General features: G+C 50.0%; 1 protein-coding gene across 4 annotated transcripts in view; it reads right to left on the bottom strand.

Annotated features, from left to right (window-relative positions):
* Positions 1 to 1,161: 1,161 nt before the first annotated feature.
* Positions 1,162 to 25,606, bottom strand: part of tiam1a (TIAM Rac1 associated GEF 1a) — a 177,416-nt gene continuing 152,971 nt past the window's right edge. For 3 of the 4 annotated variants that reach the window (XM_036967214.1, XM_036967215.1, XM_036967216.1), the window contains 10 exons: positions 25,230 to 25,355; positions 22,191 to 22,299; positions 21,454 to 21,633; positions 20,848 to 20,966; positions 20,556 to 20,664; positions 13,025 to 13,083; positions 10,620 to 10,716; positions 7,247 to 7,334; positions 6,443 to 6,615; positions 1,162 to 2,315 (listed from right to left, as the gene is read on the bottom strand). In XM_036967214.1, the coding sequence (XP_036823109.1) occupies positions 1,435 to 2,315; positions 6,443 to 6,615; positions 7,247 to 7,334; positions 10,620 to 10,716; positions 13,025 to 13,083; positions 20,556 to 20,664; positions 20,848 to 20,966; positions 21,454 to 21,633; positions 22,191 to 22,299; positions 25,230 to 25,355 (1,941 nt within the window). In that variant the 3' untranslated portion in view covers positions 1,162 to 1,434. The remainder of the gene's footprint in view (positions 2,316 to 6,442; positions 6,616 to 7,246; positions 7,335 to 10,619; positions 10,717 to 13,024; positions 13,084 to 20,555; positions 20,665 to 20,847; positions 20,967 to 21,453; positions 21,634 to 22,190; positions 22,300 to 25,229; positions 25,356 to 25,606) is intronic. The other variant, XM_036967217.1, reaches the window with a different exon arrangement.

Genomic DNA, 25,606 nt, shown 5'->3' with positions numbered 1-25,606 from the left:
GTGTTACATACAAACAAACAAACAAACACAGTTTCTAAGTCAGAGAAGCAAAAAATATGACTCATCATTCCTGCGTTTGAAAAATAAACTTTTTTTTTTTTTTTTTTTTTTTTGGCAACGAGATTTTAGTTCAGTGAAGACGTTATAGTCCAGTGTGTTTGCGTGTGCGGCCTCTCTCTCCCATCTGATAGCAGTTCAGTTGAGGCATTGTGAGACTGTGAGTCTGTCACTAAGTAGAAGACAGTAGGATTGTCAGGAGAAGGTGGGCGATGGGTTGTATTCATTAGTGCAAATCGTTTTGTAATGGAAAACGTTTCGTAAATGAAAACGGGTGTTTCTTAAGTTTCACGGTTAGTCCCTCCCTGTTTGCTTCTGTTTGGTTCCTAGGGAATACACCCGTGGAGCGGTGAGGGGAGATAGTTTTTACATCGACAGGGGTCCTTCGTCCCTCCTCGAAAACCTCCTTTTTAAAGCTTGTGTGAACGAACTCAGCAGTCACATTTGTGTCCCGTCTGTCATATCCCGTCTGTCATATCCCGTCTGTTTTTCCCATCTATCAAATCCCATCTGTCTTATCCCATCTGTTTTATCTTGTCTGTCATATCCCGTTTGTCATATCCCATCTGTTTTATCCCGTCTGTCATATCCCGTCTGTCTTATCCCGTCTGTTTTATCTTGTCTGTCTTATCCCATCTGTTTTTCCCATCTGTCATATCCCGTCTGTCTTATCCCATCTGTCATATCCCGTCTGTCTTATCCCATCTGTCATACCCTGTCTGTCATATCCCGTCTGTCTTATCCCGTCTGTAATATCCCATCTGTCATACCCTGTCTGTCATATCCCGTCTGTCATATCCCGTCTGTCATATCCCGTCTGTCTTATCCCGTCTGTCATATCCCATCTGTCATAACCTGTCTGTCATATCCCATCTGTTTTTCCCATCTGTCATATCCCGTCTGTCTTATTCTGTCTGTCATATCCCGTCTGTCATGTCCCGTCTGTCATGTCCCGTCTGTCATGTCCCATCTGTCATATCCCGTCTGTCATGTCCCGTCTGTCATATCCCGTCTGTCATATCCCGTCTGTCATATCCCGTCTGTCATAGCCTGTCTGTCATATCCCGTCTGTCATATCCCGTCTGTCATATCCCGTCTGTCATATCCCGTCTGTCATATCCCGTCTGTCATACCCTGTCTGTCATATCCCGTCTGTCATATCCCGTCTGTCATATCCCGTCTGTCATAGCCTGTCTGTTATATCCCGTCTGTCATATCCCGTCTGTCATATCCCGTCTGTCATATCCCGTCTGTCATATCCCGCCTGTCTAATCCTGTCTGTCATACCCTGTCTGTCATATCCTCTTCTCCATCGAAGGCGTTGATCCCTCTCTTCTCTTCCTCTATTTCTGTTGTTCATCCCTCCCTCCCTCAGTCTCAGAAGACGTCGTTGTTCCCTCCGTTGGCGTAGTCTTCGCGTCGCACCCAGATGACATCACAGTGGTCCCTCTTGGCCACTCCCTCCACGGAACACTGCTTCCCGGCCACGCCCTCTGCAGCCCATTGCTTCCTGAGGGGGGTAAGCTTCACCGGGGGTGCGGGGGACCGTGAGGGGGGAGGGGCGGGGGAGACAGAGTCTACCTGTGACTCTCCCCTTTCACCCCACTCGTCCTCTTGGAGAATGCCCTGGGAGCTCCTCCTCTCTTCCTCCTCCTCTTTCTTTCCCCCCTCCTCCCTCTCCTCCTCGTCTACCCCTCTGTCCTGGTCTTGGTTCCTTTCTTCTAGAGTCGCTCCCTCCATCCTCTCTTCCAGGAGGCTGGGTTCGGTTGATGAAGCCCTGACTGACTTGCAGTACTCGTCGTCGTCGCTCAGAATGTCCGTCTCTTTCACCTCCATCCCTCCCTCCATCCTCCTCTCCCCCGTCACTCCTCCCTGGTCGTCGTAGCAACCCAGGTCGAACTGTTCTTCCACCCAGCGGTCCGTGTCGCCTCCAGTCGCCAACAGCGTTTGCTGCTGAGGCGTCTGGGTAGGAAGCAGGGGGTTATGGGAATGTGGAGGCTGGTGCGAATGTGGAGGCTGGTGCGAATGTGGATGCTGGTGGGAATGTGGATGCTGGTGGGAATGTGGATGCTGGTGGGAATGTGGATGCTGGTGGGAATGTGGAGGCTGGTGGGAATGTGGAGGCTGGTGGGAATGGTCATGGGTAGAGTGGGTGGGGTTAGAGTCTTCGTGGTTGTCATGGAGAACGAGGTCGGTGTCAATGGTGAATCGGTTCCTAACCAGCTTCCTGCGACCAAGGGTCCGAGACGGGGCTGAGACTGGAGGGAGAGAGATGGGAGAGAAAGGAAGGGACAGGAGAGAGAGAGAAAGCGAGAGAGAGGGACAGGAGAGAGAGATGAGAAGGAGAGGAGAAAGAGATGAGAGAGAGAGAGAGGGTCAGGAGAGGGAGAGGGAGGGATGAGAGAGAGCGAAAGAAAGAGAGGGTCAGGAGAGAGTGAGAGAGACATGAGAGAGAGATGAGAAGGAGAGGAGAGAGAGAATGACGAGAGAGAGATGAGAGAGGGTCAGGAGAGAAAGAGAAGGTCAGGAGAGAGAGAGGGGGAAGAGCGAGAGGAGGAGAAAGGAGAGAGCGAAAGAGAGATGAGAGGAGAGAGATGAGAGGAGCGAGAGAGAAAGAGATGAGAGATAGAGATGATAGAGAGAGGAGAGAGAGAGAGAGAGACAGAGAGAGGAGAGAGAGAGAGACAGAGAGAGACAGAGAGAGAGACAGAGAGAGAGACAGAGAGAGGAGAGAGAGAGAGGAGAGAGAGGAGACAGAGAGAGAGACAGAGAGAGAGAGACAGAGAGAGGAGAGAGAGAGAGACAGAGAGAGAGAGACAGAGAGAGAGACAGAGAGAGGAGAGAGAGAGAGACAGAGAGAGGAGAGAGAGAGAGACAGAGAGAGAGAGACAGAGAGGAGAGAGAGAGAGACAGAGAGAGGAGAGAGAGAGAGACAGAGAGAGACAGAGAAAGGAGAGAGAGAGAGAGACAGAGAAAGAGACAGAGAGAGAGACAGAGAGAGAGACAGAGAGAGAGAGACAGAGAGAGAGACAGAGAGAGGAGAGAGAGAGACAGAGAGAGAGACAGAGAGAGATGAGAGTGTTAGTACATCACAGTACATAGACGAATGAAAATGCAGTAACACACTACACAGAGAAACGAGAGACATAACCATACACTGAATTTGATAGTTCACAAGGAAACTAGTTTCCCTTGAGGTCACAGAGAATATCACCTACCTGCTCTGTTCATGGCCGGTCTGTTTCCCCTTGAGGTTATAGAGAATATCACCTACCTGCTCTGTTCATGGCTGGTCTGTTTCCCTTGAGGTTACAGAGAATATCACCTACCTGCTCTGTTCATGGCCGGTCTGTTTCCCCTTGAGGTTATAGAGAATATCACCTACCTGCTCTGTTCATGGCCGGTCTGTTTCCCTTGAGGTTATAGAGAATATCACCTACCTGCTCTGTTCATGGCCGGTCTGTTTCCCTTGAGGTTACAGAGAATATCACCTACCTGCTCTGTTCATGGCCGGTCTGTTTCCCCTTGAGGTTATAGAGAATATCACCTACCTGCTCTGTTCATGGCCGGTCTGTTTCCCCTTGAGGTTATAGAGAATATCACCTACCTGCTCTGTTCATGGCTGGTCTGTTTCCCCTTGAGGTTACAGAGAATATCACCTACCTGCTCTGTTCATGGCTGGTTTGTTTCCCTTGAGGTTACAGAGAATATCACCTACCTGCTCTGTTCATGGCTGGTCTGTTTCCCTTGAGGTTACAGAGAATATCACCTACCTGCTCTGTTCATGGCCGGTCTGTTTCCCTTGAGGTTACAGAGAATATCACCTACCTACTCTGTTCATGGCCGGTCTGTTTCCCCTTGAGGTTATAGAGAATATCACCTACCTGCTCTGTTCATGGCCGGTCTGTTTCCCTTGAGGTTACAGAGAATATCACCTACCTGCTCTGTTCATGGCCGGTCTGTTTCCCTTGAGGTTATAGAGAATATCACCTACCTGCTCTGTTCATGGCCGGTCTGTTTCCCTTGAGGTTATAGAGAATATCACCTACCTGCTCTGTTCATGGGCCGGTCTGTTTCCCCTTGAGGTTATAGAGAATATCACCTACCTGCTCTGTTCATGGCCGGTCTGTTTCCCCTTGAGGTTATAGAGAATATCACCTACCTGCTCTGTTCATGGCCGGTCTGTTTCCCCTTGAGGTTATAGAGAATATCACCTACCTGCTCTGTTCATGGCCGGTCTGTTTCCCTTGAGGTTATAGAGAATATCACCTACCTGCTCTGTTCATGGCCGGTCTGTTTCCCCTTGAGGTTATAGAGAATATCACCTACCTGCTCTGTTCATGGCCGGTCTGTTTCCCCTTGAGGTTATAGAGAATATCACCTACCTGCTCTGTTCATGGCCGGTCTGTTTCCCCTTGAGGTTACAGAGAATATCACCTACCTGCTCTGTTCATGGCCGGTCTGTTTCCCCTTGAGGTTATAGAGAATATCACCTACCTGCTCTGTTCATGGCCGGTCTGTTTCCCCTTGAGGTTATAGAGAATATCACCTACCTGCTCTGTTCATGGCCGGTCTGTTTCCCCTTGAGGTTATAGAGAATATCACCTACCTGCTCTGTTCATGGCCGGTCTGTTTCCCTTGAGGTTACAGAGAATATCACCTACCTGCTCTGTTCATGGCTGGTCTATTTCCCTTGAGGTTACAGAGAATATCACCTACCTGCTCTGTTCATGGCCGGTCTGTTTCCCTTGAGGTTACAGAGAATATCACCTACCTGCTCTGTTCATGGCTGGTCTGTTTCCCTTGAGGTTACAGAGAATATCACCTACCTGCTCTGTTCATGGCCGGTCTGTTTCCCCTTGAGGTTATAGAGAATATCACCTACCTGCTCTGTTCATGGCTGGTCTGTTTCCCTTGAGGTTACAGAGAATATCACCTACCTGCTCTGTTCATGGCCGGTCTGTTTCCCCTTGAGGTTATAGAGAATATCACCTACCTGCTCTGTTCATGGCCGGTCTGTTTCCCTTGAGGTTATAGAGAATATCACCTACCTGCTCTGTTCATGGCCGGTCTGTTTCCCTTGAGGTTACAGAGAATATCACCTACCTGCTCTGTTCATGGCCGGTCTGTTTCCCCTTGAGGTTATAGAGAATATCACCTACCTGCTCTGTTCATGGCCGGTCTGTTTCCCCTTGAGGTTATAGAGAATATCACCTACCTGCTCTGTTCATGGCTGGTCTGTTTCCCCTTGAGGTTACAGAGAATATCACCTACCTGCTCTGTTCATGGCTGGTTTGTTTCCCTTGAGGTTACAGAGAATATCACCTACCTGCTCTGTTCATGGCTGGTCTGTTTCCCTTGAGGTTACAGAGAATATCACCTACCTGCTCTGTTCATGGCCGGTCTGTTTCCCTTGAGGTTACAGAGAATATCACCTACCTGCTCTGTTCATGGCCGGTCTGTTTCCCCTTGAGGTTATAGAGAATATCACCTACCTGCTCTGTTCATGGCCGGTCTGTTTCCCTTGAGGTTACAGAGAATATCACCTACCTGCTCTGTTCATGGCCGGTCTGTTTCCCTTGAGGTTATAGAGAATATCACCTACCTGCTCTGTTCATGGCCGGTCTGTTTCCCTTGAGGTTATAGAGAATATCACCTACCTGCTCTGTTCATGGGCCGGTCTGTTTCCCCTTGAGGTTATAGAGAATATCACCTACCTGCTCTGTTCATGGCCGGTCTGTTTCCCCTTGAGGTTATAGAGAATATCACCTACCTGCTCTGTTCATGGCCGGTCTGTTTCCCCTTGAGGTTATAGAGAATATCACCTACCTGCTCTGTTCATGGCCGGTCTGTTTCCCTTGAGGTTATAGAGAATATCACCTACCTGCTCTGTTCATGGCCGGTCTGTTTCCCCTTGAGGTTATAGAGAATATCACCTACCTGCTCTGTTCATGGCCGGTCTGTTTCCCCTTGAGGTTATAGAGAATATCACCTACCTGCTCTGTTCATGGCCGGTCTGTTTCCCCTTGAGGTTACAGAGAATATCACCTACCTGCTCTGTTCATGGCCGGTCTGTTTCCCCTTGAGGTTATAGAGAATATCACCTACCTGCTCTGTTCATGGCCGGTCTGTTTCCCCTTGAGGTTATAGAGAATATCACCTACCTGCTCTGTTCATGGCCGGTCTGTTTCCCTTGAGGTTACAGAGAATATCACCTACCTGCTCTGTTCATGGCTGGTCTGTTTCCCTTGAGGTTACAGAGAATATCACCTACCTGCTCTGTTCATGGCCGGTCTGTTTCCCCTTGAGGTTATAGAGAATATCACCTACCTGCTCTGTTCATGGCCGGTCTGTTTCCCTTGAGGTTATAGAGAATATCACCTACCTGCTCTGTTCATGGCCGGTCTGTTTCCCTTGAGGTTGCAGAGGCGTTTTCCTCCGAAGGGGACATACTGCTGGTTGAGGGGTAGAGACTCAGTCTTCATCAGCTGACGTCGCTGTTTATCTCTCAGGATGGAGTGGACTGTCTTCAGGAAGTCCTTCTTACTGTCCACAGAACTGGGGTCAGGGACACGTTAGGGTTAGGGTTAGGACACACGTTAAAGACACAAAATACAGTAGAAACACAATTATATTAGGTACACAGACAGACAGACAGACAGACAGACAGACAGACAGACAGGCAGGCAGGCAGGCAGACAGACCTACAGACAGACAGACAGACAGACAGATAGACAGAGAGACAGACAGACACACACACACACACACACAATTATATTAGGTACACAGACAGACAGACAGACAGACAGACAGACAGACAGACAGACAGACAGACAGACAGACAGGCAGGCAGGCAGGCAGGCAGGCAGGCAGACAGACCTACAGACAGACAGACAGACAGACAGACAGACAGACAGACAGACAATACAGACAATACACGCATTCATGTAAACCTATACACAAACACACAATACACACAGACCATGTGACACACACATTCAAATTAATGTAAACACACACAAGCACACAATGCACACACATGTAATTGTGCTGCAATATGTGTTTTTCTGTATTTTATTGACTTGATACACGAATAGGTTTAATTGAATTGAAAATAGCTCTATGTTCAAACAGATCGGATGTGTTCTCAGCGTGACGTCAGCCACACAGTTGTGATGTCAGAACTCACCTGCAGCACAGGTGAAAGGTTCTCTCTGGTCTCCCCTCAGACTCTGACCTCATGTGAACTATCTCACACACCGCCGTACCCTCGGAGTCTAGCAAGGAGAGACAGGGAGGGAGAGAGGGAGGGAGAAAGAGAGAGAGCACAGGGAGAGATAGAGCAGGGAGCAGGGAGAGAGGAGAGAGAGAGATAGAGAGAGAGAGAGCAGGGAGAGATAGAGCAGGGAGCAGGGAGAGAGGAGAGAGAGAGATAGAGAGAGAGAGAGCAGGGAGAGATAGAGCAGGGAGAGAGAGAGAGAGAGCAGGGAGAGAGAGAGAGCAGAGAGCAGGGAGAGAGAGAGCGAGAGAGAGGAAGAGAGCAGGGAGAGAGCAGAGAGAGAGAGCAGGGAGAGAGCAGGGAGCAGAGAGAGAGAGCAGGGAGCAGAGAGAGAGAGAGCAGGGAGAGATAGAGCAGAGAGCAGGGAGAGAGCAGAGAGAGAGAGAGAGAGCAGGGAGAGATAGAGCAGAGAGCAGGGAGAGAGCAGAGAGAGAGATAGAGAGAGAGAGCAGGGAGAGAGCAGAGAGAGAGAGAGAGAGCAGGGAGAGAGCAGAGAGAGCAGAGAGAGAGAGCAGAGAGAGCAGGGAGCATAGAGAGAGAGAGAGCAGAGAGAGAGAGCAGGGAGCATAGAGAGAGAGAGAGAGCAGAGAGAGAGCAGGGAGCAGAGAGAGAGAGAGAGAGCAGGGAGAGATAGAGCAGGGAGAGAGAGAGAGCAGAGAGAGCAGAGAGAGAGAGCAGAGAGAGAGAGAGAGAGCAGAGAGAGAGAGAGAGAGTAGAGAGAGAGAGAGAGCAGGGAGCAGAGAGAGAGAGCAGAGAGAGAGAGAGAGAGAGAGAGTTATCAACGTCGCCTTAAATCTCTACTATCTAGTGGAAGAAGAATAGGTGGAGAGAAAGAGAGATGAGAGGCAGAATGATGGATGGAGTAGGACAGGTAAAATGAAGGTGGAAAAAGGGCCCGGTAAAATGGAGGAGGGACAGGTTAAATGAAGGAGGGACAGGTTAAATGGAGGAGGGACAGGTTAAATGGAGGAGGGACAGGTTAAATGGAGGAGGGACAGGTTAAATGGAGGAGGGACAGGTTAAATGGAGGGAACAGGGACAGGTTAAATGGAGGGAACAGGGACAGGTTAAATGGAGGGGGGACAGGTTAAATGGGGGAGGGACAGGTTAAATGGAGGGAACAGGGACAGGTTAAATGGATGGGGGACAGGTTAAATGGAGGGAACAGGGACAGGTTAAATGGAGGGAACAGGGACAGGTTAAATGGAGGGAACAGGGACAGGTTAAATGGAGGGGGGACAGGTTAAATGGGGGAGGGACAGGTTAAATGGAGGGAACAGGGACAGTAAAACGAAGGAGGGACAGGGACCACGGGTCTGGGTCGGATATGATTGTCACTCTCACAGTACGACACCTCCCTGTGTCCCTCTCTCACAGTAAGACATCTCTCTCTCTCTACCTCCCTGTGTCCCTCTCTCACAGTAAGACATCTCTCTCTCTCTACCTCCCTGTGTCCCTCTCTCACAGTACGACACCTCTCTCTCTACCTCCCTGTGTCTCTCTCTCACAGTACGACACCTCTCTCTCTACCTCCCTGTGTCCCTCTCTCACAGTACGACACCTCTCTCTCTACCTCCCTGTGTCCCTCTCTCACAGTACGACACCTCTCTCTCTACCTCCCTGTGTCTCTCTCTCACAGTACGACACCTCTCTCTCTACCTCCCTGTGTCCCTCTCTCACAGTACGACACCTCTCTCTCTACCTCCCTGTGTCTCTCTCTCACAGTACGACACCTCTCTCTCTACCTCCCTGTGTCTCTCTCTCACAGTACGACACCTCTCTCTCTACCTCCCTGTGTCCCTCTCTCACAGTACGACACCTCTCTCTCTACCTCCCTGTGTCCCTCTCTCACAGTACGACACCTCTCTCTCTACCTCCCTGTGTCTCTCTCTCACAGTACGACACCTCTCTCTCTACCTCCCTGTGTCCCTCTCTCACAGTACGACACCTCTCTCTACCTCCCTGTGTCCCTCTCTCACAGTACGACACCTCTCTCTACCTCCCTGTGTCCCTCTCTCACAGTACGACACCTCTCTCTCTACCTCCCTGTGTCCCTCTCTCACAGTACGACACCTCTCTCTCTACCTCCCTGTGTCCCTCTCTCACAGTACGACACCTCTCTCTACCTCCCTGTGTCCCTCTCTCACAGTACGACACCTCTCTCTCTACCTCCCTGTGTCCCTCTCTCACAGTACGACACCTCTCTCTCTACCTCCCTGTGTCCCTCTCTCACAGTACGACACCTCTCTCTACCTCCCTGTGTCTCTCTCTCACAGTACGACACCTCTCTCTCTACCTCCCTGTGTCCCTCTCTCACAGTACGACACCTCTCTCTCTACCTCCCTGTGTCTCTCTCTCACAGTACGACACCTCTCTCTCTACCTCCCTGTGTCTCTCTCTCACAGTACGACACCTCTCTCTCTACCTCCCTGTGTCCCTCTCTCACAGTACGACACCTCTCTCTCTACCTCCCTGTGTCCCTCTCTCACAGTACGACACCTCTCTCTCTACCTCCCTGTGTCTCTCTCTCACAGTACGACACCTCTCTCTCTACCTCCCTGTGTCCCTCTCTCACAGTACGACACCTCTCTCTACCTCCCTGTGTCCCTCTCTCACAGTACGACACCTCTCTCTACCTCCCTGTGTCCCTCTCTCACAGTACGACACCTCTCTCTCTACCTCCCTGTGTCCCTCTCTCACAGTACGACACCTCTCTCTCTACCTCCCTGTGTCCCTCTCTCACAGTACGACACCTCTCTCTACCTCCCTGTGTCCCTCTCTCACAGTACGACACCTCTCTCTCTACCTCCCTGTGTCCCTCTCTCACAGTACGACACCTCTCTCTCTACCTCCCTGTGTCCCTCTCTCACAGTACGACACCTCTCTCTACCTCCCTGTGTCTCTCTCTCACAGTACGACACCTCTCTCTCCCTTCTCTCGTGTCTTATCAGCTCCGCTTATTAAAGTAGCTTAATAAATTACCTTTTCTGCTGCTTCCCTCACTCGGATCAGACCGGATCTGGATCCGACCAGGTTTAAAAGGAAACGGGTCTAGTTGTCATCGGGTCCATTCGGGAACGAGTTTGTATATTATTTAAAAAATGTATTAATGCATATCGGGTGCGGATGTGAAAGGCCAAGGAACATTTCGGAACCTGGTCCAACTTTTTTTTGGGACCCCGTGAAGACCTGTCTAATGGAGGGTGAGAGGGGTGTAGAGAGGAAAGCTTAAAGGCGGAGGGATCAGAGGAAAAGATGGAGAGGGTTAAAAACACACACATACTTGTGAGGGCGCGGACTTGTAGGGAGTCTGTTGAAATCATGTGACGGAAAAGGAACGGGACTCTGTCATCGGACACAGCAGGACGATGAGACGTGCCCTGAAAGAGAGAGAGATGCACACACACACACACGCACGCACGCACGCACACACACACACGCACGCACACACGGCAACACACACACACACGCACGGCAACACACACACACACACACACACACACGCACGCACGCACGCACGCACGGCAACACACACACACACACACACACACACACACGGCAACACACACACACACACGCACTTTTAGAGCAAGGTTTGCTACGGGCAAGTGTGTAAGTGTGCAAGTGTGTAATGATACTGTATCTAATAAACAGTTCTCCTCTATGGAGGGTAATGATACTGTATCTAATAAACAGTTCTCCTCTATGGAGGGTAATGATACTGTATCTAATAAACAGTTCTCCTCTCCTCTATGGAGGGTAATGATACTGTATCTAATAAACAGTTCTCCTCTATGGAGGGTAATGATACTGTATCTAATAAACAGTTCTCCTCTCCTCTATGGAGGGTAATGATACTGTATCTAATAAACAGTTCTCTATGGAGGGTAATGATACTGTATCAAATAAACAGTTCTCCTCTATGGAGGGTAATGATACTGTATTAAATAAACAGTTCTCTATGGAGGGTAATGATACTGTATCAAATAAACAGTTCTCCTCTATGGAGGGTAATGATACTGATACTGTATCTAATAAACAGTTCTCCTCTACTTTATGGAGGGTAATGATACTGTATCAAATAAACAGTTCTCTATGGAGGGTAATGATACTGTATCTAATAAACAGTTCTCCTCTACTTTATGGAGGGTAATGATACTGTATCTAATAAACAGTTCTCCTCTACTTTATGGAGGATAATGATACTGTATCTAATAAACATTTCTCCTCTACTTTATGGAGGGTAATGATACTGTATCTAATACACATTTCTCCTCTACTCTATGGAGGGTAATGATACTGTATCTAATAAACAGTTCTCCTCTCCTCTATGGAGGGTAATGATACTGTATCTAATAAACAGTTCTCCTCTATGGAGGGTAATGATATCTAATAAACAGTTTTCCTCTATGGAGGGTAATGATACTGTATCTAATAAACAGTTCTCCTCTATGGAGGGTAATGATACTGTATCTAATAAACAGTTCTCCTCTATGGAGGGTAATGATACTGTATCTAATAAACAGTTCTCCTCTATGGAGGGTAATGATACTGTATCTAATAAACAGTTATCCTCTATGGAGGGTAATGATACTGTATCTAAACTGTTCTCCTCTATGGAGGGTAATGATACTGTATCTAAACTGTTCTCTTCTATGGAGGGTAATGATACTGTATCTAATAAACAGTTCTCCTCTATGGAGGGTAATGATACTGTATCTAATAAACAGTTCTCCTGTCCTCTATGGAGGGTAATGATACTGTATCTAATAAACAGTTATCCTCTACTTTATGGAGGGTAATGATACTGTATCTAATAAACAGTTCTCCTCTATGGAGGGTAATGATACTGTATCTAATAAACTGTTATCCTCTATGGAGGGTAATGATACTGTATCTAATAAACAGTTCTCCTCTATGGAGGGTAATGATACTGTATCTAATAAACTGTTCTCCTCTATGGAGGGTAATGATACTGTATGTAAACTGTTCTCCTCTCCTCTATGGAGGGTAATGATACTGTATCTAATAAACAGTTCTCCTCTATGGAGGGTAATGATACTGTATCTAATAAACTGTTCTCCTCTATGGAGGGTAATGATACTGTATCTAAACTGTTCTCCTCTATGGAGGGTAATGATACTGTATCTAATAAACTGTTCTTCTCTCCTCTATGGAGGGTAATGATACTGTATCTAATAAACAGTTCTCTATGGAGGATAATGATACTGTATCTAAACTGTTCTCCTCTATGGAGGGTAATGATACTGTATCTAATAAACAGTTCTCTATGGAGGGTAATAATACTGTATCTAAACTGTTCTCCTCTATGGAGGGTAATGATACTGTATCTAATAAACAGTTCTCTATGGAGGGTAATGATACTGTATCTAAATAGTTCTCCTCTATGGAGGGTAATGATACTGTATCTAATAAACAGTTCTCTATGGAGGGTAATAATACTGTATCTAAACTGTTCTCCTCTATGGAGGGTACAGAAAGTGCATATTGTATTGGACCACTCAACCATTTTACTTTCACATGAAGACTTTGAGAGCAGCATTAACCCAGATCCACTCTGCGGGTGACCCCATTGTGTCTGTTCCAAACTAAAAGCTTTCCAAAAGGCCCTCCAGGACACGGGCCCCCCAAAGCAGTATACAGTAACAGAGGTAGAGAAACACTCACAAGCTTCTTCCTCTGCTTGGAGCGATCTCTGTACACAAAGACCACCGCAGTCTTGAACACTGGAAGATGGAGAGAGACGGAGACAAAGGTAGGGGGAGGGAGATGGAGATATGGAGGTAGGGGGAGGGAGATGGAGAGAGAGAGGAGGAAGGTAGGGGAGGGAGATGGAGAGATGGAGGTAGGGGGAGGGAGATGGAGAGATGGAGGTAGGGGGAGGGAGATGGAGAGATGGAGGTAGGGGGAGGGAGATGGAGAGATGGAGGTAGGGGGAGGGAGATGGAGAGAGAGAGGTAGGGGGAGGGAGATGGAGAGATGGAGGTAGGGGGAGGGAGATGGAGAGAGAGAGGTAGGGGGAGGGAGATGGAGAGATGGAGGTAGGGGGAGGGAGATGGAGAGATGGAGGTAGGGGGAGGGAGATGGAGGTAGGGGGAGGGAGATGGAGAGAGAGAGGTAGGGGGAGGGAGATGGAGAGATGGAGGTAGGGGGAGGGAGATGGAGAGATGGAGGTAGGGGGAGGGAGATGGAGAGATGGAGGTAGGGGGAGGGAGATGGAGAGAGAGAGGTAGGGGGAGGGAGATGGAGAGATGGAGGTAGGGGGAGGGAGATGGAGAGATGGAGGTAGGGGGAGGGAGATGGAGAGAGAGAGGTAGGGGGAGGGAGATGGAGAGATGGAGGTAGGGGGAGGGAGATGGAGAGATGGAGGTAGGGGGAGGGAGATGGAGAGAGAGAGGTAGGGGGAGGGAGATGGAGAGATGGAGGTAGGGGGAGGGAGATGGAGAGATGGAGGTAGGGGGAGGGAGATGGAGAGAGAGAGGTAGGGGGAGGGAGATGGAGAGATGGAGGTAGGGGGAGGGAGATGGAGAGAGAGAGGTAGGGGGAGGGAGATGGAGAGATGGAGGTAGGGGGAGGGAGATGGAGAGATGGAGGTAGGGGGAGGGAGATGGAGAGAGAGAGGTAGGGGGAGGGAGATGGAGAGATGGAGGTAGGGGGAGGGAGATGGAGAGATGGAGGTAGGGGGAGGGAGATGGAGAGATGGAGGTAAGGGGAGGGAGATGGAGAGAGAGAGGAGGAAGGTAGGGGAGGGAGATGGAGAGAGGGAGGTAGGGGGAGAGAGATGGAGAGATGGAGGTATGGGGAGAGAGATGGAGAGATGGAGGTAGGGGGAGGGAGATGGAGACAAAGGTAGGGGGAGGGAGATGGAGAGATGGAGGTATGGGGAGAGAGATGGAGAGAGGGAGGAGGAAGGTAGGGGAGGGAGATGGAGAGATGGAGGTAGGGGGAGGGAGATGGAGACAAAGGTAGGGGGAGGGAGATGGAGAGATGGAGGTATGGGGAGAGAGATGGAGAGAGGGAGGAGGAAGGTAGGGGAGGGAGATGGAGAGAGGGAGGAGGAAGGTAGTGGGGGGAGGTGGAGAGATGGAGGTAGGGGGAGAGAGACGGAGACAAAGGTAGGGGGAGGGAGATGGAGAGATGGAGGTAGGGGGAGAGAGACGGAGACAAAGGTAGGGGGAGGGAGATGGAGAGATGGAGGTATGGGGAGAGAGATGGAGAGAGGGAGGAGGAAGGTAGGGGAGGGAGATGGAGAGAGGGAGGTAGGGGGAGGGAGATGGAGACAAAGGTAGGGGGAGGGAGATGGAGAGATGGAGGTATGGGGAGAGAGATGGAGAGAGGGAGGAGGAAGGTAGGGGAGGGAGATGGAGAGAGGGAGGAGGAAGGTAGTGGGGGGAGGTGGAGAGATGGAGGTAGGGGGAGAGAGACGGAGACAAAGGTAGGGGGAGGGAGATGGAGAGATGGAGGTAGGGGGAGAGAGACGGAGACAAAGGTAGGGGGAGGGAGATGGAGAGATGGAGGTAGGGGGAGAGAGATGGAGAGATGGAGGTAGGGGGAGGGAGATGGAGAGAGAGAGGATGAAGGTAGGGGAGGGAGATGGAGAGAGGGAGGTAGGGGGAGGGAGAGATGGAGAGAGACGGAGACAAAGGTAGGGGGAGGGAGATGGAGAGATGGAGGTAGGGGGAGGGAGATGGAGAGAGAGAGGAGGAAGGTAGGGGAGGGAGATGGAGAGAGGGAGGTAGGGGGAGGGAGAGATGGAGAGAGACGGAGACAAAGGTAGGGGGAGGGAGATGGAGAGATTGAGGTATGGGGGAGGGAGATGGAGAGAGGGAGGAGGAAGGTAGGGAGAGGGTGAGAGAGAGGAGGAAGGTAGGGGAGGGAGATGGAGAGATGGAGGTATGGGGGAGGGAGATGGAGAGAGAGAGGAGGAAGGTAGGGGAGGGAGATGGAGAGAGGGAGGTAGGGGGAGGGAGAGATGGAGAGAGACGGAGACAAAGGTAGGGGGGGGGAGATGGAGAGATGGAGGTATGGGGGAGGGAGATGGAGAGAGGGAGGAGGAAGGTAGGGAGAGGGTGAGATGGAGGTAGGGGGAGGGAGATGGAGACAGGGAAAAGGAAGGTAGGGGGGAGGTGGAGAGAGAGAGGAGGAAGGTAGGGAGAGGGTGAGATGGAGGTAGGAGGAGAGAGATGGAGAGATGGGGGTAGGGGGAGGGAGAGGGTGAGATGGAGGTAGGAGGAGAGAGATGGAGAGATGGGGGTAGGGGGAGGGAGATGGAGAGAGGGAGGAGGAAGGTAGGGAGAGGGTGAGATGGAGGTAGGGGGAGGGAGATGGAGACAGGGAGAAGGAAGGTAGGGGGGGAGGTGGAGAGAGAGAGGAGGAAGGTAGGGGGAGGGAGATGGAGAGCGGGAGGAGGAAGGTAGGGGGAGGGAGATGGAGAGAGAGAGGAGGAAGGTAGGGGAGGGAGATGGAGAGAGAGGGGGGGGGGTGAAGGGGAAGAGCATTAGAGTAGCACACAATTTCATACCACATTGTAAAGCATTTACTAAAGAACATTTACAACCAACATGTCTGATTTTAGGGGTTAGCATTTGACAAAATCTCCATTGCAGAAGCCACTAACACATAACCCTAATATTAACCACTAAGAGAGGACTAACCACTAAGACAATAATTAAAATGCACCACTGGCCTCACCCACTCCCTCTGTTCTCTTCTACTAATGCCTGGCCTGGGAACAGCTCTCACCCACTCCCTCTGTTCTCTTCTACTAATGCCTGGCCTGGGAACAGCTCTCACCCACTCCCTCTGTTCTCTTCTACTAATGCCTGGCCTGGGAACAGCTCTCACCCACCCACTCTGTTCTCTTCTACTAATACCTGGCCTGGGAACAGTCCTTGGAGGTTTGTAACGTGTTGTATTAATACCGTAAAGTGGCTGAACACTGTAGGTTCTCCAGAAACACTTTGCTACAGTCAGTAGCCTAGCTGGCCTTGCGAGACAGAGTATGAGAGACCATTAACCTTCACAAAATCATTACGATCGTTAACATGGAGAATGTTTGACAGACGATACAGCCTAAATATACGTCCTCTCCTCAGGGTAGCCTAGTGGTTAGAGTGTAGGGGCGGCAGGGCAGCCTAGTGGTTAGAGTGGGGGGGCGGCAGGTAGCCTAGTGGTTAGAGTCTAGGGGCGGCAGGTAGCCTAGCGGTTAGCGTGGAGGGGCGGCAGGTAGCCTAGCGGTTAGAGTGGAGGGGCGGCAGGTAGCCTAGTGGTTAGAGTGGAGGGGTGGCAGGGTAGCCTAGTGGTTAGAGTGGAGGGGCGGCAGGTAGCCTAGTGGTTAGAGTCTAGGGGCGGCAGGTAGCCTAGCGGTTAGCGTGGAGGGGCGGCAGGTAGCCTAGCGGTTAGAGTGGAGGGGCGGCAGGTAGCCTAGTGGTTAGAGTGGAGGGGTGGCAGGGTAGCCTAGTGGTTAGAGTGGAGGGGCGGCAGGTAGCCTAGTGGTTAGAGTGGAGGGGCGGCAGGTAGCCTAGTGGTTAGAGTGTAGGGGAGGCAGGTAGCCTAGTGGTTAGAGTGTAGAGGAGGCAGGTAGCCTAGTGGTTAGAGTCTAGGGGCGGCAGGTAGCCTAGTGGTTAGAGTGGAGGGGCGGCAGGTAGCCTAGTGGTTAGAGTGGAGGGGCAGGTAGCCTAGTGGTTAGAGTGTAGGGGCGGCAGGTAGCCTAGCGGTTAGAGCGGAGGGGCTGCAGGTAGCCTAGTGGTTAGAGTGGAGGGGCGGCAGGTAGCCTGGTGGTTAGAGTGGAGGGGCGGCAGGTAGCCTAGTGGTTAGAGTGGAGGGGCAGGTAGACTAGTGGTTAGAGTGGAAGGGCGGCAGGTAGCCTAGTGGTTAGAGCGGAGGGGCGGCAGGTAGCCTAGTGGTTAGAGTGGAGGGGCGGCAGGTAGCCTAGCAGTTAGAGCGGAGGGGCTGCAGGTAGCCTAGTGGTTAGAGTGGAGGGGCGGCAGGTAGCCTAGCGGTTAGAGTGGAGGGGCAGGTAGACTAGTGGTTAGAGTGGAGGGACGGCAGGTAGCCTAGTGGTTAGAGTGGAGGGACGGCAGGTAGCTTAGTGGTTAGAGTGGATGGGCGGCATGTAGCCTAGTGGTTAGAGTGGATGGGCGGCATGTAGCCTAGTGGTTAGAGTGGAGGGGCGGCAGGTAGCCTAGTGGTTAGAGTGGAGGGGCAGGTAGACTAGTGGTTAGAGTGGAGGGACGGCAGGTAGCCTAGTGGTTAGAGTGGAGGGATGGCAGGTAGCCTAGTGGTTAGAGGGGAGGGGCGACAGGTAGCCTAGTGGTTAGAGTGGAGGGGCAGGTAGACTAGTGGTAGAGTGGAGGGACGGCAGGTAGCCTAGTGGTTAGAGTGGAGGGACGGCAGGTAGCCTAGTGGTTAGAGTGGAGGGGCGGCATGTAGCCTAGTGGTTAGAGTGGAGGGTCGGCAGGGTAGCCTAGTGGTTAGAGTGGAGGGGCGACAGGTAGCCTAGTGGTTAGAGTAGAGGGGCGGCAGGGCAGCCTAGTGGTTAGAGCGTTGACCTAGTAACCGCAAGGTTGCAAGTTTAAACCCCCGAGCTGACAAGGTACAAATCTGTCATTCTGCCCCTGAACAAGGCAGTTAACCCACGGTTCCTAGGCCGTCATTGAAAATAAGAATTTGTTCTTAACTGATTTGCCTAGTTACATAAATAAAATGTAGTCTTTTTTACGATTATCACGTCACACTCCTGCGATGTTCCCGAATTAAAATCTAGATGATAAACCTGGCCAGGTTGTACGATTTTCTTCAGTTCTGTGATCACATCACATCAACATTCATAAATCAATGTTAATGTTTAGATTTTATTTTTTTTCTTCTCAAAGACGTTTCTATTTTTATGTTTAGGACTTTTATTTTGTACATTTTCTTTTTATTTTCTTGACCTGGAAGTACTTTAGTTTATATTTTTTACGCTCATGAAAATATGTATCTTAAAGATAGTTTTCTCGTGTAAACTTTGTCGGAGCCTGAGACCGGACTTAATGGTACTGAACCAGCAGACCTAGACCCTGTCTCACTGAACCAGCAGACCTAGACCCTGTCTCACTGAACCAGCAGACCTAGACCCTGTCTCACTGAACCAGCCAAGACGTAGTGGTACTGAACCAGCAGACCTAGACCCTGTCTCACTGAACCAGCAGACCTAGACACTGTCTCACTGAACCAGCAGACCTAGACCCTGTCTCACTGAACCAGCAGACCTAGACCCTGTCTCACTGAACCAGCAGACCTAGACCCTGTCTCACTGAACCAGCAGACCTAGACCCTGTCTCACTGAACCAGCAGACCTAGACCCTGTCTCACTGAACCAGCAGACCTAGACCCTGTCTCACTGAACCAGCAGACCTAGACCCTGTCTCACTGAACCAGCCAAGACGTAGTGGTACTGAACCAGCAGACCTAGACCCTGTCTCACTGAACCAGCAGACCTAGACCCTGTCTCACTGAACCAGCAGACCTAGACACTGTCTCACTGAACCAGCAGACCTAGACCCTGTCTCACTGAACCAGCAGACCTAGACCCTGTCTCACTGAACCAGCAGACCTAGACCCTGTCTCACTGAACCAGCAGACCTAGACCCTGTCTCACTGAACCAGCAGACCTAGACCCTGTCTCACTGAACCAGCAGACCTAGACCCTGTCTCACTGAACCAGCCAAGACGTAGTGGTACTGAACCAGCAGACCTAGACCCTGTCTCACTGAACCAGCAGACCTAGACCCTTTCTCACTGAACCAGCCAAGATGTAGTGGTACTGAACCAGCAGACCTAGACCCTGTCTCACTGAACCAGCAGACCTAGACCCTGTCTCACTGAACCAGCAGACCTAGACCCTGTCTCACTGAACCAGCAGACATAGACCCTGTCTCACTGAACCAGCAGACCTAGACCCTGTCTCACTGAACCAGCAGACCTAGACCCTGTCTCACTGAACCAGCAGACCTAGACCCTGTCTCACTGAACCAGCAGACCTAGACTCTGTCTCACTGAACCAGCAGACCTAGACCCTGTCTCACTGAACCACTGAACCAACAGACCTAGACCCTGTCTCACTGAACCAGCCAAGACGTAGTGGTACTGAACCAGCAGACCTAGACCCTGTCTCACTGAACCAGCAGACCTAGACCCTGTCTCACTGAACCAGCCAAGACGTAGTGGTACTGAACCAGCAGATCTAGACCCTGTCTCACTGAACCAGCAGACCTAGACACTGTCTCACTGAACCAGCAGACCTAGACCCTGTCTCACTGAACCAGCAGACCTAGACCCTGTCTCACTGAACCAGCAGACCTAGACCCTGTCTCACTGAACCAGCAGACCTAGACCCTGTCTCACTGAACCAGTAGACCTAGACCCTGTCTCACTGAACCAACAGACCTAGACCCTGTCTCACTGAACCAGCCAAGACGTAGTGGTACTGAACCAGCAGACCTAGACCCTGTCTCACTGAACCAACAGACCTAGACCCTGTCTCACTGAACCAGCCAAGACGTAGTGGTACTGAACCAGCAGACCTAGACCCTGTCTCACTGAACCAGCAGACCTAAACCCTGTCTCACTGAACCAGCAGACCTAAACCCTGTCTCACTGAACCAGCAGACCTAGACCCTGTGTCACTGAACCAGCAGACCTAAACCCTGTCTCACTGAACCAGCAGACCTAAACCCTGTCTCACTGAACCAGCAGACCTAGACCCTGTCTCACTGAACCAGCAGACCTAGACCCTGTCTCACTGAACCAGCAGACCTAAACCCTGTCTCACTGAACCAACAGACCTAAACCCTTTCTCACTGAACCAGCAGACCTAGACCCTGTCTCACTGAACCAGCAGACCTAGACCCTGTCTCACTGAACCAGCAGACCTAGACCCTGTCTCACTGAACCAGCAGACCTAGACCCTGTCTCATTGAACCAGCAGACCTAGACCCTGTCTCACTGAACCAGCAGACCTAAACCCTGTCTCACTGAACCAGCCAAGACGTCCGACGCTCATTTACCACCTAAGATTGTTCCCCCACAACGTGGATTTTTTTGTTGTCCGGGACGGTTAAAATCGTACGGTTTGCAAAGGCCTTATTTAGAAGGAGACCCTTAACATTAGGCCCTATATGGATCCCCAGTGTCTAGTAGTGAGTGTAACCCCTACCGAAGGTAGCCAGCTCAGGGTCCTTTTTGCCCTTGACCAGGGAGGCTGGAGGATTGATCCACACCAGGGTGGAGTGGAGGAGAAGATCTCCCATGGATAGATCGGATACCTGAGACGTACACGCAGAGATGGATCCATTACAACAAGTCTGCTGGAAATGCTATTTCAAGACTTACATTAGGATATATTTTAATTATAATATAACTTTGTAAGAAGATGAAAATCTGGGATTTACATAGACTGAATATAAATCATGAATATGTGTTAAAATAAATCTACGGTGATGAGCGACCTCCTTCCGGTCGGCGGTCGTCTCGTTGATGAGCTGGTCAAACACGGCTCCGTATTCCTCATGAAGTTTCTGCATCTCATTGATGTGACTGGCCACCTTGTTCATGGCCTTCATCGCAACTGAGGAAGACGAGGAGAAAAGCAGAGGTTACGAAACCGTGACAACGCAGTGCACCCCAACACGCACGCACGCACGCACCTCCCTCCCTCCTCACACAACTCACACACCCCCCTCCCTCCCTCACACACACACACACACACACACACACACACACACACACACACACACACACACACACACACACACACACACATACACACACACACATACACCTCCTTACCATGCAGATGATAGTGCTCCTCACTGCCAGGGTGAGTCAGTGAGTACAGCCCTCTCAGTAGTAGTGGGTACAATAGGACACACCCCTCCCTCCCTCCCTCCCTCCCTCCTTACCATTCAGGTGATAGTGTTCCTCACTGTCAGGGTCCGTCAGTGAGTACAGCTCTCTCAGTAGTAGTGGGTACTATAGGACACACCCCTCCCTCCCTCCCTCCCTCCCTCCCTCCCTCCCTCCCTCCCTCCCTCCCTCCCTCCTTCCTTCCTTACCATTCAGGTGATAGTGTTCCTCACTGTCAGGGTCCGTCAGTGAGTACAGCTCTCTCAGTAGTAGCGGGTACTTCAGGATCCTCTGGATGGGTTTGATCAGGTAGGACTCCAGGGTTGAGGAGTGTTGTTGTTTCGGGTTCCTCTCTGCCAGGAACGCCTTGAAGTCTGCATCTGTCTTAGCTGGACCACAGACAATACAGAAAGGATCATTATCTTTACAACAAGGACATGGCCATGAACCCCCCCCCCCCCCCCCCCCAGCCCTAGCCCCCATAGTGTTAGACGAGAGAGCAAGAGAGAGACAACGTGAGACAACCGTACAATATAATATTGATGTTCTTCCAGCACGAGCGAATGTGAAAGGAGAACTGGACCTTTTTACCTCAATATACTTCAATATTATATTGTCTCACGTTGTCTCTCTCACTGACTGACCCTGACAGTGAAGAACACCTGAATGGTAAAGATGGAGGGAGGAAGGGAGGGAAGGGAGGGAGGGAGGGAGGGAGGGAGGGAAGGGAGGGAGGGAGGGAGGGAGGGAGGGAGGGAGGAAGGAAGGAAGGAAGGAAGGAAGGAAGGAAGGAAGGAAGGAAGGAAGGAAGGAAGGAAGGAAGGAAGGAAGGAAGGAAGGAGGGAGGGACCTTAGCAATGGCAGTGTTAAAAACAGGCAACTAGCTAGGGCACCTACTACCTATATGTTCTACTACATTGTAATGATGGAATACAGTGTACCCTACCTTTGGCCAGGACCTTGGGGACCTTGGTGTGGCTGGCACAGAAAGCGCTGTAGATCTTAAAGCGGTCGGCGTAGTACAGGAACGATCCACCCAGAGAGAACAGCACTTTCTGGAGAAACACATGTCGACTATGAAATATAAATTTATTCTAAATAATATTAAATCTAACAGGAGAGGAAACCCATTAATACACACACACACACACACACACACACACACACACACACACACACACACACACACACACACACACACACACACACACACACTCACACACACACACACACACACACACAAACGCGCTATCAATAGGATTCAAAATAGGGAGGCAATCTGTGCCTGCGCCACATATGCACCCTATTCCCTATATAGTGCACTACTTTAGACCAGAGCCCTATTCCCTATATAGTGCACTACTTTAGACCAGAGCCCTATTCCCTATATAGTGCACTACTTTTGACCAGAGCCCTATTCCCTATATAGTGCACTACTTTAGACCAGAGCCCTATTCCCTATATAGTGCACTACTTTTGACCAAAGCCCTATTCCCTATATAGTGCACTACTTTTGACCAGAGCCCTATTCCCTATATAGTGCACTACTTTAGACCAGAGCCCTATTCCCTATATAGTGCACTACTTTAGACCAGAGCCCTATTCCCTATATAGTGCACTACTTTAGACCAGAGCCCTATTCCCTATCTATAGTGCACTACTTTAGACCAGAGCCCTATTCCCTATCTATAGTGCACTACTTTAGACCAGAGCCCTATTCCCTATCTATAGTGCACTACTTTAGACCAGAGCCCTATTCCCTATCTATAGTGCACTACTTTAGACCAGAGCCCTATTCCCTATCTATAGTGCACTACGTTAGACCAGAGCCCTATTCCCTATCTATAGTGCACTACTTTAGACCAGAGCCCTATTCCTTATCTATAGTGCACTACTTTAGACCAGAGCCCTATTCCCTATCTATAGTGCACTACTTTAGACCAGAGCCCTATTCCCTATCTATAGTGCACTACTTTAGACCAGAGCCCTATTCCCTATCTATAGTGCACTACTTTAGACCAGAGTCCTATTCCCTATCTATAGTGCACTACTTTAGACCAGAGTCCTATTCCCTATCTATAGTGCACTACTTTAGACCAGAGCCCTATTCCCTATCTATAGTGCACTACATTAGACCAGAGCCCTATTCCCTATCTATAGTGCACTACTTTAGACCAGAGTCCTATTCCCTATCTATAGTGCACTACTTTAGACCAGAGCCCTATTCCCTATCTATAGTACACTACTTTAGACCAGAGTCCTATTCCCTATCTATAGTGCACTACTTTAGACCAGAGTCCTATTCCCTATCTATAGTGCACTACTTTAGACCAGAGCCCTATTCCCTATCTATAGTGCACTACTTTAGACCAGAGTCCTATTCCCTATCAATAGTGCACTACTTTAGACCAGAGCCCTATTCCCTATCTATAGTGCACTACTTTAGACCAGAGTCCTATTCCGTATCTATAGTGCACTACTTTAGACCAGAGTCCTATTCCCTATCTATAGTGCACTACTTTAGACCAGAGCCCTATTCCCTATCTATAGTGCACTACTTTAGACCAGAGTCCTATTCCCTATATAGTGCACTACTTTAGACCAGAGCCCTATTCCCTATATAGTGCACTACTTTAGACCAGAGCCCTATGGCACCATATTCCCAATCTAGTGCACTACTTTAGGTCAGACCCATGGCACCCTATTCCCTATATAGTACACTACTTTAGACCAGAGTCCTATGGCACCCTATTCCCTATATATAGTGCACTACTTTAGGCCAGAGACCTATGGCACCCTATTCCCTATATAGTGCACTACTTTAGACCAGAGTCCTATGGCACCCTATTCCCTATATAGTGCACTACTTTAGACCAGAGTCCTATGGCACCCTATTCCCTATATATAGTGCACTACTTTAGACCAGTACCCATAGTGCTCTACTGTTGACCAGGACCCATAGTGCTCTACTGTTGACCAGAACCCACAGTACATACTGTTGACCAGGACCCATAGTGCTCTACTGTTGACCAGGACCCATAATGCTCTACTGTTGACCAGGACCCATAATCCACTACTGTTGACCAGGACCCATAGTGCTCTACTGTTGGCCAGGTCCCATAATCCACTACTGTTGACCAGGACCCATAGTGCTCTACTGTTGACCAGGACCCATAGTACATACTGTTGACCAGGACCCATAATGCTCTACTGTTGACCAGGACCCATAATGGTCTACTGTTGACCAGGACCCATAGTGGTCTACCGTTGACCAGAACCCATAATCCACTACTGTTGACCAGGACCCATAATGCTCTACTGTTGACCAGGACCCATAGTGCTCTACTGTTGACCAGGACCCATAGTGCTCTACTGTTGACAAGAACCCATAATCCACTACTCTTGACCAGGACCCATAATGCTCTACTGTTGACCAGGACCCATAATGCTCTACTGTTGACCAGGACCCATAATGCTCTACTGTTGACCAGGACCCATAGTGCTCTACTGTTGACCAGGACCCATAGTGCTCTACTGTTGACCAGGACCATAATCCACTACTGTTGACCAGATCCCATAGTGCTCTACTGTTGACCGGGACCCATAGTGCTCTACTGTTGACCAGGACCCATAGTACATGCTGTTGACCAGGACCCATAATCCACTACTGTTGACCAGGGCCCATAATGCTCTACTGTTGACCAGGACCCATAATGCACTACTGTTGACCAGGACCCATAGTGCTCTACTGTTGACCAGGACCCATAGTACATACTGTTGACCAGGGCCCATAATGCTCTACTGTTGACCAGGACCCATAGTACATACTGTTGACCAGGACCCATAATGCTCTACTGTTGACCAGGACCCATAGTGCTCTACTGTTGACCAGGACCCATAGTGCATACTGTTGACCAGGACCCATAGTGCTCTACTGTTGACCAGTACCCATAATCCACTACTGTTGACCAGGATGTGATTGTACCTTAAACTGTTCTACTCTCTCCAGCCTGTCCAGGTTGGCTACCAGTCTGGTCCCATCTTCTAGAGTCTTCAGGAACTCAACCTGGAACTGCAGCATCTCTCCTAGGTTACCGAACAGGACATCGAGCTGGAGGAGGTAGCATAGCAACGGTAACCATCTTTCTTTGCAATTATTATTAAAAGATATTGTGATGTAAACATATCACATGAAGTATGATCACTATTTCGTTCCCACCGACATAGAGATCTTTATTCCAAAACTGGGATATAAAAATTAAAAATAAACACTTCCTAAAAAGAGAACCTGATCCTGAACTCGTCCAATAAGTTGAATACATTTTGCTACGTTGTGCCCCAATGAATACACCCCGATCGATC

This window comes from Oncorhynchus mykiss, chromosome Y (assembly GCF_013265735.2).
Source record: "Oncorhynchus mykiss isolate Arlee chromosome Y, USDA_OmykA_1.1, whole genome shotgun sequence".
Classification (NCBI taxonomy): domain Eukaryota; kingdom Metazoa; phylum Chordata; class Actinopteri; order Salmoniformes; family Salmonidae; genus Oncorhynchus; species Oncorhynchus mykiss.
The sequence above is the reverse complement of the archived record's forward strand: the minus strand, read 5'-3'. Positions and strand labels throughout refer to the sequence as shown.